We start from the raw sequence: 14,696 nt of genomic DNA, 5'->3' as shown, positions 1-14,696 counted from the left end.
ACGGCTACAGTGTTAACGGAGGGAGACTCCAGTGGTATGCGCTGCAAATAGCCTAAGTGCTTCCTCACTGTGACTTCTGCAGATGATGGCCACATGTGCTTGGCTGCTTGCAAATAAGCAAATGGCATCGTGCTTTCTGCTGGGCTGAACACACCATATTTCTTCATAAGCATGATTAGTTGAATACTGAGTTACTTTTCATGTTGTAATTTCAGTTTCAAGGTTTAGTACTAACCTTTCCGTTTTTATTGCAGACATCTTGATCATTTCTGAGATTAAACTGATGATGCTGATGCTCGTTTAGTTATCTTGGTTTGGAGATATATCAGATATGGGTGATCGGAATCATGGACGCTTTCTCCCTCTACTGCTCTATCTACATCTTTTGCTGCTAATAATTCAGTTTGCTATGATAGATATAGCCTCCAAGAAGCAAGCACTCCTTGCTTTTGCCTCTGCAGTCTACCATGGCAACAAGCTGAATTGGAGCCAAAAATATCCCAATGTGATCATGGCATGGTGTGACATGCTCATTGGATCGATCGTGTATATTGGCCCTTAGGATGCCAAGTAGGGCTGGAAAAAGCTGGATCGGGCTCGTAGCAGCTCGCCTCAGCTTGGACCGGCTCAACGTTCAGAACGTGCCCGAGCCGAACCTGTTTTTGTGGCTCGTGAAAAAAGCGAGCTAGCTCGGCTCGGCTCGCTGCAGCTCGCGAGCTGGCTCGTGGCTCGACCCAACAACAATTTGTTACATAAAATCATAGTTAGTATATAATATTAGTACCGAGTTTACAATTATTTTATGTTATTTGAGATTACTATACAAAATTAATCTATTATCTATATTATATTAGTGATATATCTATTTTACTAATTTAAAATATTTTTAAGATTTTATATTATAATTTAGAGAGCAGATCTACATTTATGAGTAGGCTTGTTGGCTCGGCGAGCCAGCTCACGAGCCAGGAACGAGTCGAGCCTCTCTTGCAAGCTCGCCAGATGGGCGAGCCGAGCCGAGCTCGGCTCGTTGCATGAACGAGCCGCAGCGAGCCGAGCCAAGCTCGGCTCGTTTTCGATTGGGCCGGCTTTGGTCGTAGCTTGTTGTGCGAAAACGGTATCCATTGACGTCATACCCAGAAAATTTCCTGACCCTATAGGCAAAGCCATTGGCTACTTGTCTCAACTCGGCACTCATAGACGGCTCTCTTTGGCCCTGCAAGTTCAAACACGCTAGATTGTTATATTATTCGCACGTAAGAGCAACTTCAAATGACAAACTAAGCACGTACCTTACGTTTAAACCAGGAAATGAAATCGGGCAATCCATTTCCCGCACCCTTTCGAAGAAGGGTATCATATTCCTGTGGAGTTGGGTTCCTTGATCGACGCCAGAATTCATGAAGAAATTGCTCCATGTATGGCGTCACCTCTTCAAGGTTGGTCAATACATATAGCATGATATGGCGCCACTCTTCATGTCTCAGGGTCTTAGTGGTCGAACCACTCGCGCTTCCGAGTTGCCCTCGAAAAATGCTGAGGTTCGATTCATTGCCGCCATCATTGTAACGAGGGGGTGGATTATGCACGCTCGGCAGTTTGTCACCATAGTAAGTTGTTGTGAAGTTTGACACCTCCTCCAGTATGTATGCCTCTGCAATGGAAGCCTCGATTTTGCATTTATTTCTACATTTCTTTCGGATACTCTTTAGACATCTCTCGATTGGATAGCACCAACGTCCCTGCACGGGCCCCCCCATTCGTGCCTCATACGGGAGATGAATAATCAAATGCTGCATCGGATTGAAGAAGCCGGGTGGAAAGATCTTCTCCAGCTTACACAGTAACACGGGTGCCATCCTTTCCAAGTCTGCAATCATGGTCCGAGCTAACTCTTTTGCACAAAGCTGGCGGAAGAAATAGCTCAACTCTGCAAGCGCTAGCCAGACATGCTCAGGGACATAGCCTCGAACCATCGCCGGAAGAATTCGTTCAATCCATATGTGGAAGTCATGACTCTTCATCCCTAAGACTCGCAGGGTAGATAAGTTCACCCCCCTACTAAGGTTAGCTGCATACCCATCAGGGAACATTAACATCTTGATCCACTCTAGTACTTCCTTCCTCTGGGCCCTGCTCAGGACGAAATCGGCCTTAGGCCTTCTCCATGTCTTACCACCACTAGGCGGCTTCATCTCTTGAGTGCACGAAGGAGTTTCTGTGCCTCGTACATGCTCTTTGGCAGAACGTGATCCTCCGGAAGCAGGCTGCCAATAACTGTCAACAAACCATCGAAGGCGTCTCGACTCATGCTATACTGCGACTTGAACGCCATTATACGCCCAATGGCATCCAGTTGAGAAACCTTTGTCTTGCCGTGAAGGGGTTTCTGTGCCGCGTCAAACATGTCGTAGAATGCCTTTGCGGTCGCCTCTGGCTCGTCCTCCGTACATCCTTCGGCGAACTGTGCCTCGTGATAGTCGTTCAACATGTCCGCTACCCCGGCATCAGCATCGTAATCCTCGACGCGTTGTCTCACCACCTCCTCTCTCGTGCGATGCGCTTCACCATGGAAGATCCACCGAGTATAGTCCGGCGTAAATCCATTCTTCCAAATATGTTCTACCATGACCTTCTTTGGTTTTCTTTTCCGGTTGTCACATTTGCTGCACGGACAAGGGACTAGGCTAGCTCCTTTAGCAGCTTCGCCATATGCCCGTTCCACGAAAGCATCGGTCTTCCTAATCCATTCTGGGGTGACATCATTACGTCGAACGCGGCCCGTGTACATCCACTCACGGTCCTCCATCCTCTAACATATATAACCGAGTATAGTTTAATATAGACATGTAATGCATGTACACTACGTTCCTACCTTCTAATAGGTGAGGATAGGTCCTAATCCCACCCGCGGTTGCGTAGATGGAGTTAGTTTCCATGCTCTACTCCGATCCGAGATAAAATTTCGGCAGCACCTACCCGCTGTTCTCCGGATACACGTCCTGACAGGGAGAGTGTACTGTCCGGAGAACAACAGGGAGGTGACGCCGAAACTCTATCTCGGACCGGAGTAGAGCATGTAAACTAACACCATCTACGCAACCGCAGGCTGTCCAAAAAACGTGGACAATTCGAAACTGATACATTTGTAGATATGCAAAGATCTGCATATCTACACCGTATCTCTTTCGAACGAGAGACGCCTAACAGGGTTACGTGATCTACGACCATGATGCGGATGTAGAGGTTATACCTAGGGTGGCGGTGGAGTCAGGCTAGTGGGGCTGTGGCGGGTCGGTGCAGTGGCGACGCGAGGCAGACCCGCAGCGGCTAGGAAGACCTCTGCAAAAAAAAATAAACAAGTATGTCAACAAAAAAATTCGGCAGCACCTCCCCTGCACGGGGAGGTTTCCAAAACCTGCAAATAAAAGTAACAGCACGATGGCTGACATTCACACATATATCAACGGCACGATGGCCGACAATCACATTTAATCGACATCCATATCCACCATCACACAATCATATCTAATCGGCATACAACTAAAACTAGGACCCCTACACAATCATATCTATCGCCACACAAACATTATATATAAACTTTATACGTACTGCGCTACTGTGCTACTATCGCTTTTATTGTGAAGTGGAACTACTTATGTATATCAACAAATGTGAATTAGTGCATATAGATTCTCTATTGCCTAGCTCAAAGGAACGGGCATACAATCTAGCTAGTATAGTATAGTATACGTAACTGCTGCTGGAGCGCAAAGATGTGTGCGACGCAGACGGCGACGAGCGGGCAGACGACGCGGCGCGGACGGCGGCGAGCGGGCAGACTGCGCGACGGCGGGCGGACGGCGGGCGCGACGGCTGGCGGCTCGAGCGGCGCGACGGCGGGCGGCTCGAGCGGCGCGACGGCGGGCGACGGCGGGTGGCGCAAGAACGGCGGGCGCGACGGCGGGCTCGACGGCGGGCGCGACGGCGGGCTCCGGCGGGCGACGGCGGGTTGGGGGCGGGCTCCGGCGGGCGCGACGGCGGGCTCCGGCGGGCGCGACGGCGGGTTGGGGGTGGGCTCGGCGCGCGACGGCGGCGCTCCGGCGGGCGACGGCGGGTTGCGGGCAGAGAGAAAGTGAGAGTGAGAGAGAGACAGGGAGTGCGGGCGCTGTAACGGTATTAAAACGTTCTTTGCCGAGTGCCCGCGATCCGGCACTCGGCAAAGATTTTTTAAAAATTAAAAAATAAACTTTGCCGAGTGCTGGATCTCGGGCACTCGGCAAAGTCGTCTTTGCCGAGTGCAGGATCTCAGGCACTCGGCAAAGTCGTCTTTGCCGAGTGCTAGCTGTAGAGCACTCGGCAAAGATGTGTTGTACAGACTTTGCCGAGTGCCCAAGGACAGGCACTCGGCAAAGTTGTCTTTGTCGAGTGTTAACTGGACAGCACTCGGCAAAGTATTTTTTATTTTTTTTTATTTTTTGCAACCAAACTTTTTGTGGTGTGTTCCTACACTATGTAGACCTACATGTATCATTTGTGGACAATTTTAACAGAGTTTTCAATCGTTAGTGGATTTAGTTCGTTTATTTGAATTTCTTCGGAAAATTTAGATTTGAACTGTAGGTCACTCGAAACTTGGCAAACCGTGCATGCAAAAATGATATTCATGTTACTTAGCATAAGTTACGACCGATTCCAGGAGCGGACCGGAAACTTCGAGCAACATGCTCACTAAACATGGCCGTGAACTTGCCATACACATGTTTAAAAATTGTATAAAACACAAACAAAGTCAGAAAATCCTGAAACTTGTCCACGTGTCATGATATCATATGTACAGGCTGCGATAAAAATTTTAGAATGTTTGGAGAAAGTTGTGGGACACTATGTGTAGAAACCTAAGAGAACTACACATGAAATCATAGCCTGTACACATAAAAATCATAGATTTCATGTGTAGTTCTCTTAGGTTTCTACACATAGTGTCCCACAACTTTCTCCAAACATTCTAAAATTTTTATCGCAGCCTGTACATATGATATCATGACAAGTGGACAAGTTTCAGGATTTTCTGACTTTGTTTGTGTTTTATACAATTTTTAAACATGTGTATGGCAAGTTCACGGTCATGTTTAGTGAGCATGTTGCTCGAAGTTTCCGGTCCGCTCCTGGAATCGGTCGTAACTTATGCTAAGTAACATGAATATCATTTTTGCATGCACGGTTTTCCAAGTTTCGAGTGACCTACAGTTCAAATCTAAATTTTCCGAAGAAATTCAAATAAACGAACTAAATCTACTAACGATTGAAAACTCTGTTAAAATTGTCCACAAATGATACATGTAGGTCTACATAGTGTAGGAACACACCACAAAAATTTCGAGAGACAAAATAAAAAAAAATAAAAATATACTTTGCCGAGTGTCCAGAGATGGCACTCGACAAAGTATGCTTTGCCGAGTGCCTGCTATGTGACACTCGGTACAGAACCTCTTTGCCGAGAGCCAACGGCTGACACTCGGCAAAGACTAACGGCCGTCAGCTTTGGGACGGCCGCTGACGGCCGTTTGCCGAGAGCCCCCTTTGCCGAGTGTTTGACACTCGGCAAAGTTGTCTTTGCCGAGTGCCGTTCTGTGCTGAGTGTTCAGCTCTCGGCAAAGCACGATTTGCCGAGTGCCTAACTGTACCGAGTGCGGCACTCGGCAAAGCTTTCTTTGCCGAGTGCCCGACAAAAGGCACTCGGCAAAGAAGCCCACACTCGGTAAAGCCTCGGATTCCGGTAGTGAGTGCCAGGTGCTGGTTTGATTGGTACCATTTCATTGTTAAAGTTGAATGATGATATAAAACTGTAAATATTTCAGGACATGCTGAAAAATCTCACAATTATACCAGTCACTGTCGATTCATTGGCATAATCATGGCTGATACGGATATTGCTTCTCTGTGTGTTGTCACTTAATATCATACAGCTCCATGCGTCCTCATCCTTGATAGTCAATTTAGGTTGACTCAACTAACATACCACCCTTGATAGTCAATCCCTGGAATGTGAGCAGCGATTACAGAAACTTCTGAAATACTGACAGAATCAATGGAAATATTAATACAAAAAATAAAGCAAAACTTATAAGAATATACAGTACCGCGACAGAACATTTAAACTGAGCACACTACTTATTAGTTATCTGTCAGTATCCCAATATTAACGAACTGAACCTACAACTTAGGTACAGTTTGTACTACCATTAGTGTTTCTAGATGATCCATGATGGCAAATTCATTGGGTGGTTGGTGTAGTCATCTTAAGACTCAACCTGCAGGTGTTAATGTTTTCAAAACTTGCAATATCCAGACAAAATACCCAGTCAACCTGTCATTTCTGGGATAGGTAAATGTGGTCTTCACTGGAGAGACATCGCGGATTGTCCAGTTTTTCAGGACAGGTGGGGCTGGTGTTACTGAGTATGAATGCAGACAATCATTGATTCAAATATATCACGATTTATTTTCTGGGGTAAATCACTTGAAGTGTTAAGCTACATAGTATAAACATGATTGGAGATATTTGACAGAACAATGAATCAAGCTTTCTCCATTGAGCCTCAGGAAACTACTTCGAACTTTGACACCATTCAGATATATCTACTTCATTGGATTTTGCAGCCCCCTGAATCTGGCCCTCGCCGGACATTTCCATAGGCAGAAAGTTCAACAAGATCCATGTCCCGTCCTGCCAATATCAGATAGGGTTATTCAGTAAGCTGAGGACCTAAATCGCTGATGCTCCTCTAAAATAAAGACTGTTTTACAACATATATTATTTACCTGAAACCCTACAGTATGCACTCTTCTGTATGAGCTCAGATTTGGATATCTCAGTCTTGTTGCCTTTAGATCGATCCACCGTAGCCTGCAAGCATAAATCTCTACACCAGTCATCTGCTGTGGTTTTCTGACTTCTAAAAATAAACAGATCCATCACTTGCTCTCACCGACCGGAGATGGGCTGGGCTAGGCCGGCGAGGACGCGGGAGAGGCCGACGCGGAAGTGGGCGACGACGTCGTGGGAGTAGGGGCCGCAGTCGCGGCAGACGACCTCCATGGCCTCCACGAAGAGGCTGAGGCTGCGCACCGGCGGCACGTACAGCGTCAGCGGGGCCGCCGAGAAGGCCGCCGCCATCAGCAGCTGTAGCATCTTGGACGAATGCACGCCTCCTGGTTCTTCCTCCCCCTTCCCCTTCGCCCCCGCGACGAGAGCCAACCCAATCAGATCTAGGCGGCTCGGTCTTGGGCGTATGGCGTGGGAGACGGGAGTGTTATGAGGCGGCGATGAGATGGGAGGGACAGACACCGTGATTGCGGGGGACGCCGAGATTGTCGCGGGGGAGGGCGAGCTTGCCACGGTGGACACCGAGATTGCCGCTGGGGAGAGCGAGCGCCGAGATTGCCGCGGGGGAGGGCGAGGCGGGCGGGATGCGGGGTGCGCCAGCGGCAAGCGGCAGAACATGCACCTGTGCACGCCTACAATAGGCACTTCAATAGTAGTAGAGATGGTGTACGAGTCGACAACGGCTATCACACTGAGTCCACGATGAGTCAACATCGTCGTTATATCTAGCACTCAGCATGATTGTTTGGTCATCACAACATCCAATCTCCCAATTACAATCAAACAAAGGTAGATTTTTCTTCGATGGGATTGGTCATCCTAGCACCCAATCTCCCAATCATTACCAAATTAGTAAAGATGATTATATGTATAACATATTAATTATATTGATGGATAATTTGATGAACAAGTTTTGTTATATGATTTTATTGAATATTTATTTGAAGTATGGCAAGACACTTGTAATCGATTGATAGATTTGTTGATTATTTTGGAAGTTGAGTTCTACATAATAAAAAATAACTCTATGAATTGATTTAAGACCTTTATGTAAGGATCTTCTAAGTCTAGAGGGGGTTGGATAGACCTGTTAAAAATAACACTTGAAATTCTATTAGCAAGAGGTGTGACACAAGCACTTGGAGCTAGAACTACCAACCTTAGAGCGCGCAGCACTACCGTGTGCATAGAACTTCTTGAGGTTACAATTCAAAATCTGTCCAATGGAAAGAAGATATAGTAAATTACTATGCTTCCTTGGGTGAGATAGAGCCTAATTCACCACTTCAAAGTTACTTCAGAAGTACAAGCTAGTAGATCAGGACCACACCCTAGAAACACATCACACACAAGTAATGAACAATATAAAGCAAGAACACAAAAGACACTATGATTTGTCACATGGTTCAACTCACCACCAAGGCTTGCCTACCTCTATTTTGTTTAGGAAGCCCCAAAGGCTTGGGTTTCTCAAACCCTATTTTTATTCTCAAGTCAAGATAATGAACTCTTGAGATGAGTGGTTCTTACTAAATGAAGAGGGTACTTACAAACTTCTTAGGGATGCCATACGAGATAGAAAGCTCTATGGGCGATGCTCTAGCTGGCTAGGACAAAAAAAATCCAAGAGTAACAAACATCACCACTAGCTTGAACATGAACGACCAAGTGTTCTTGGATTTGAAGAACAAGTTAGTGAGATCTCTATTATATTTTTGGAGACTCATTCTCTTAAGGAATCAAACTAGAGAGGTTAAGGGAAGCTTGAGGTGCTGTCACACCCGGATTTAAAGAACAAAGCCGGGTGCATCTCATATATGCGCCAGAGAAGACAACACATATAATAACAGAGTGCATAGAGATAAATGTCATAAATATCATAAATGTACTTATTACATAGCGGAAGTCTTACAAAAATAAATGATAAAATAAAGCGAACTAATTATTATTCCCTGGCGCCACAAAGCTGACTGGGAGACGCCACCTAGATCAAGTCGAAAGCCTCAGAGTTAGGCGGCTCCTCTTCGACCACCTGTTCTTCTCCTATGGGGGGTGTGAGACAGCAAGAGTGAGCTCACACATGTTCATCGCTCAACAAGTTGTGGGGAATAATGTGCATAAACTCACCAAAGGTGGGAGTTCATGTGAAGTGTAAGGCAAATCAATGTAATAAAGGCTGAAGCTGAGCATTGCTTTTATAAGTTGGTCAAAATTTTATTAGTAGTTACTAAGTATAAGTAAATACCGAACCTTAGAAATTATAAATAAAAGTAATAATAAAATAATCCCAGATGCAATGAAATGACAAATTAAATTTAAGTTCCATAAATTAATCATGTGAGTGTCCAAGCCGCTCATGACCGTGAGCACGGCTAGTATACCTCTTTCCACTCTGCAGAGGTTGCACATATTTACCCACAAGTAGTGTTACCCATTTGCCACGGAGTTGATCAGACCCCGAGCCAAGCTAGCAGAATTGTATATGACTCGGATAGTTTGTCTACATGGAGTGCCTAAGAAGATCGTGTCAGACCGAGGATCGCAGTTTACCTCTCGGTTTTGGAAGAAGTTGCATGAGAGCTTGGATACCCAATTGAATTTTAGTTCGGCCTACCATCCTCAAACTAATGGGCAGACAGAGAGGACTAACCAAGTACTGGAGGATATGTTAAGAGCTTGTGCTCTTAAACATGGTGGAAGTTGGGATAAGAGCTTACCATATGCGGAGTTCTCATACAATAATAGCTACCAGGCCAGTTTGAAGATGTCACTGTTTGAGGCTCTATATGGCAGAAAATGCAGGACTCCTCTGTATTGGGATCAAACTGGTGAAAGACAGTTCTTTGGGCCTAAACTTATACAAGAGGCAGAGGAACAAGTTCGAATGATAAGAGAGAATTTGAGAATTGCACAATCAAGACAGAAGAGCTATGCTGATACCCGGAGAAGACTACTGTAGTTTAAGGAGGGTGATCACGTGTATCTAAAGGTGTCACCAATCCGGGGTATGAGGAGATTTAAAGTTAAAGGAAAGTTGTCCCATCGCTTCATTAGACCTTTCTTGATCTTAAAGCGACTGGGAGAAGTTGCATATCAAATAGAACTACCCAATCATCTTGCGGATGTACATGATGTCTTCCATGTATCTCAACTTAATAAGTGTCTCTGTGTCCCTGAGGAACAATTACCAATGGAGGATCTTAGCGTTCAAGATGATCTGACGTATGCGGAATATCCTATCAAGATTCTTGACACTTTGACTCGAGTTACAAGAAATAAGGTGATAAAGATGTGCAAAGTACAATGGAGTCACCATGGAGAAGATGAAGCTACTTGGGAAAGAGAAGAAGAGCTTCGCATAGATTTTCCCCATCTTTTACCTAGGTCTTCCTAAATCTCGAGGACGAGATTCTTGTTAGGGGGGGGGGTAAAATTTGTAATATCCAAATTGTAAGGGAGAATAAAAGGAGAAATTGTTTCCTTTGAATATGTGTGTGTATCTCCATTTATCATCACATGTGGCTACTCATGTTTAAAAATGAGTAAATCATTACTAAGACACAAATAAACCATTCCATCATATTGAATTTTTTTTGTGCATTTAAAACAATAATAATATGAATAAAAATAAAATAATAATGAGAAGAGGATTTGAGGAAAAAGGAGAAGAAAAGAAAGGATATAAAAATATAAATAATATATGTATAATTATATTTCTAAAATTAGTACTTCTAATCTCACAATATAATTTGAGGATAATTTGGCACAAGATTTGAATTTAAAGCTGAATTGAAAATGGAAATTTGAAATAGAGAAAAGGGAGAAATAAAAGAAAATAAAATAGAAAAGGAGTTATAACCTAAATGGGTTGCGGCTACCCAATTTGGCCCAGCTAGATTTCCCCCTGCGCGCGCGTTGGATGGGACTTTGATGAGTGGACCCGTCGCGGTCAGCGCGTGCGCCGCGTGGAGTGCCGCTGTGGGTGGGCCCGGGAAGCTGTTGATCTTCCCCGTTGGACAACTGCGGGCGCGCGTGGAAGCTGGGGTTGTTACAACGACGCCCGATTTTCTCTGTGCCTAGCTCGGTTGCCTCGGCTTCTTGGTTAAAAGCCGGGTGTGTCGTGCTCTCTCCACCGCTTGCGCCCACCTCTTCCTTCCTAGTTTCCCGAGCACAGCCGTAACGCTCTTGCATCGCCATTAGTGGCGCAAGTGGAAGCAGTGTGATAGCCGACGTAGTAACTCTGGTGTCGGGTCTAGGGTTCGGACAATTGTGTACCAGGAGCTTGGTGCGTTCCGGGATCGTCGTCGGCGGAGCGTTGGCCTTATGGGACAGGCGGGATCTACCGGTAGCCATCTGTGGTGAGTCGGTTTTTCTTTTTTTATGCGGTAACTTGGGGATCCGTTGGACGTCGCGGGAGCATGGGTAGGAAGCGGTCTCGGGGCTGGTGCACCGATGAACGACGGTGGTGGCGACCACTGGACGGTCCTGGCCGGGCAGAGCGCCGGTTGACCGGCAGGTGAGAGGGCTGCGGGTTGTGCGCGGTCGGCGTCTGTGCCTGGGCAACCAGAGGTTGAAGAAGGTCCCTGGCCATCGATGTTGAAGCCAACGTTTACGATTAGATCCGGGCATGGGGGAAATTTCAACCATTGATCTGTTTAGCAACGACTAGGATTAGGTTTTCAAGTTTTGGCTTGGAGGGTGTTGCTGGGTCGTCGATCACGGCGTGGGTGATCCAGATCAAAATGGGATACCGGTCCGTGCTATTGCAATCCGGGACGTCGGGGTCACAATCAACGAGCGCGATGAAGACTGGATCCGTGCTGTCCGATCTAATCTGGACGGCGTAGATTAGACCAATGGATACCCCTTCACTTTAGCAGATCGTGACCATAGATGGTGAATCTAACGGTTCTGGCATGCGCATATCCTTTCGGCGAGCCGCTTTTGCATATGAGCCCATGCCTTCTTGTTTAAACAACCCGCGGTCCGGGGGAACAGAACACTGTGTCTAGGGAATTCTTGTAGAACAGTCCCTGCACTTTCCAGAAAATAGAGCGCAGTCCAGAATTCAAAGGAAATTGATAATTAATAACAGGAAATGATTTTTAATATATAAATAGGTGCTAGAACTTGTACAATTCATAGAAAATTCATTTTTAGTCCAAATTGACCCATTCCATTTTCTAAAATTTTGAAATATTATTGTCTATCACCTAAGGTCTCTGTTTTGGCATGAAAACAGTAGTAAAATTAATGTCTCACTTAATCATATATTAAGCACAAAAAACCTTGGGAAATTCATAACTTAAAATCTATAACTCCAAATTTAATGATTCCAGATCCTATGATCTTATTTTATTGTCTAGATTATTATTGTGTATTTTATTTACATGTTTGGTGTGATGTTAATTTTTGCTATACTATGTATGTATTGTGTTGATGCGAGTAGACGAGCAAGCTACTGAGGATCCTGAGGTTCAGCTGGTAGAGACTGCTGAGCAGGAGCTCGTGGAAGGCAAGTTGTGCCCTTGATCACTTCTTTTACCTAGTCATGTTCTTATTAATCATATTGATCTGCATAGGTTAATTTTGATGGGACCCAATAGGTTACCCTAGATTTTGACTATCTTTATACCTTGTTTCACCACTGGTTTTACTACTAAATTCTTGGGTAGTACATGCTATTGCTTTATGTGGTTTTGGGTATAGAGATATTCATTACTCATGATTACACATTTTATTTTATATTTATTATCTACTGTTCATGATAAGATCATTATATTAATGGGAACAAGGGTTTAATGGTACGCCCTTGGCTGATTAATTAGGAAAGCTAGTGGATGACTACCTTACCCAAAAGGGGCAAGGACAGTAGGGGAGTGGTCAGTGTAGGGAGGTCTTTGGGTTGATTTTGCTGAGATGGCGGTCAGGCGAGGGATTCCTGCACTGGAGCTTCCTATAAACTGTAGCAGGTTTTCTGAAGCTAGTGGAATTTTGTAAAGGCCTCGTAGTAGTACCCTGCCTCGCTTCCTTGGTAGAGGTGTATGGGGTCTGATTAACTCCGTGGCAAATGGGTAACACGACTTGTGGGTAAAGATGCGCAACCTCTGCAGAGTGTAAAACTGGTATACTAGCCGTGCTCACGGTCATGAGCGGCTCGGACACTCACATGATTAATTTATGGAACTTAAATTTAATTTGTCATTTCATTGCATCTAGGATTATTTTATTATTACTTTTATTTATTATTTCTAAGGTTCGGTATTTACTTATACTTAGTAACTACTAATACAATTTTGACCAACTTATAAAAGCAATGCTCAGCTTCAGCCTTTATTACATTGATTTGCCTTACACTTCATATGAACTCCCACCTTTGGTGAGTTCATGCACATTATTCTCCACAACTTGTTGAGCGATGAACATGTGTGAGCTCACTCTTGCTGTCTCACACCCCCCACAGGAGAAGAACAGGTGGTCGAAGAGGAGCGCCTAACTCTGAGGCTTTCAACTTGATCTAGGTGGCGTCTCCCAGTCAGCTTTGTGGCGCCAGGGATAATAATTAGTTTGCTTTATTTTATCTTTTATTTTTGTAAGACTTCCGCTATGTAATAAGTACATTTATGATATTTATGACATTTATCTCTATGCACTCTGTTATTATATGTGTTGTCTTCTCTGGCGCATATATGAGATGCACCCGGCTTTGTTCTTTAAATCTGGGTGTGACAGGTGCTTCAATGAAGTCAGAGAGAGAGAGGGAGATAGATTTCTAGTTAGGCATAATGAGGTTTGGCCACAAAAACAACTACATGAGCGACATGGATAAATAGTTATATCCCTTTCCTATCCAACATTCAAATTCAAGTCGTAGCGGTGTCGAGTTGGGAGTGGCAGTGTCACTCAAGCCAAGCAACCAAGAGACATAAAAAGCAAGAGACTTACTTTGTGGCTAGGCTCTGAAGATACTGTGGTGGCTCTTTTGAGCACAAGGTTGCATGTTGAAGCTTGTGCATTGTATCCTACTTAGTAGTGTGGCTTTTCCTATACTCAAATTCGAAATATAAAATAAATTTAAATGCTTTTCATGTCCTTTAGTAATTAGGGGCTCCACCATCACATATATTATCATAATTTTCATTTAACCTACTTTTAATTTAATAAATTTCATTAGTCCTCTAATTGCATGGTTATTATCATCAAAACCTATAGTTAAGCTTGATTGCACTTATAATCTCCCCCATTTAGTGATCGATGGTAATACAACTAGAGCTTATAAAAGATTAAAAACATATGATATATTTTTGAGCCATATATGTAGGATATCTCCCTAAACATGTGAATGGAGAGTGAATTCGAAATTTGGCACAAAAGTCCAACATTCACATGTTGAGTAAAGTTAGGGCTCCACTTACATCCTTCAGCTGTCGTGGGATGCTGCACATAGTGTCAAAACACTCCTTGGTCCCATTGATTAGGGTGTATACTTGTCGGGGACCATAATTAGGGGTACCCCCAAGACTCCTAATCTCAGCTGGTAACCCCCATCAACACAAAGCTGTAAAGGCCTGATGGGTGCGATTAAGTCAAGGCTCGGTCCACTCAAGGGACACGATCTCGCCTCGCCCGAGCCCAGCCTCGGGCAAGGGCAGCCGACCCCGGAGGGTTTACGTCTCGCCCGACGGCCCCCTCAAGCAACGAACACACCTTCGTCTCGCCCGAGGCCCAGTCTTCGCCAAGAAGCAACCTTGGCCAAATCACCACGACGACCGACCGTATCGCAGGAGCATTTAATGCAAAGATGGCC

At 44.8% G+C, this 14,696-nt stretch overlaps 1 protein-coding gene across 1 annotated transcript; it reads right to left on the bottom strand.

The window, feature by feature from the left end:
* Window positions 1-6,615: 6,615 nt before the first annotated feature.
* Window positions 6,616-7,195, bottom strand: LOC118476007 (uncharacterized). The gene is made up of 3 exons (XM_035964006.1): window positions 6,997-7,195; window positions 6,826-6,910; window positions 6,616-6,730 (listed from the first exon to the last, which is right to left on the bottom strand). The coding sequence occupies exons 1-2, from the start codon at window positions 7,193-7,195 to the stop codon at window positions 6,891-6,893; spliced, it is 219 nt and encodes a 72-aa protein (XP_035819899.1). The 3' UTR covers window positions 6,616-6,730; window positions 6,826-6,890.
* Between the last annotated feature and the right edge of the window lie 7,501 nt (window positions 7,196-14,696).

Source organism: Zea mays, chromosome 1 (genome assembly GCF_902167145.1).
Source record: "Zea mays cultivar B73 chromosome 1, Zm-B73-REFERENCE-NAM-5.0, whole genome shotgun sequence".
Lineage (NCBI taxonomy): Eukaryota > Viridiplantae > Streptophyta > Magnoliopsida > Poales > Poaceae > Zea > Zea mays.
Note: the sequence above shows the minus strand (reverse complement) of the source record. Positions and strands in the feature narration are given on the sequence as shown.

Bases quoted from the DNA above. Each gene is read 5' to 3' on its own strand.
- LOC118476007 (XM_035964006.1), bottom strand. From the start codon at position 7,195: ATGCTACAGCTGCTGATGGCGGCGGCCTTCTCGGCGGCCCCGCTGACG. The intron at 6,911-6,996 runs GTCGGTGAGAGC...TTATGCTTGCAG, and splicing joins CCTAGCCCAGCCCATCTCCG to GCTACGGTGGATCGATCTAA.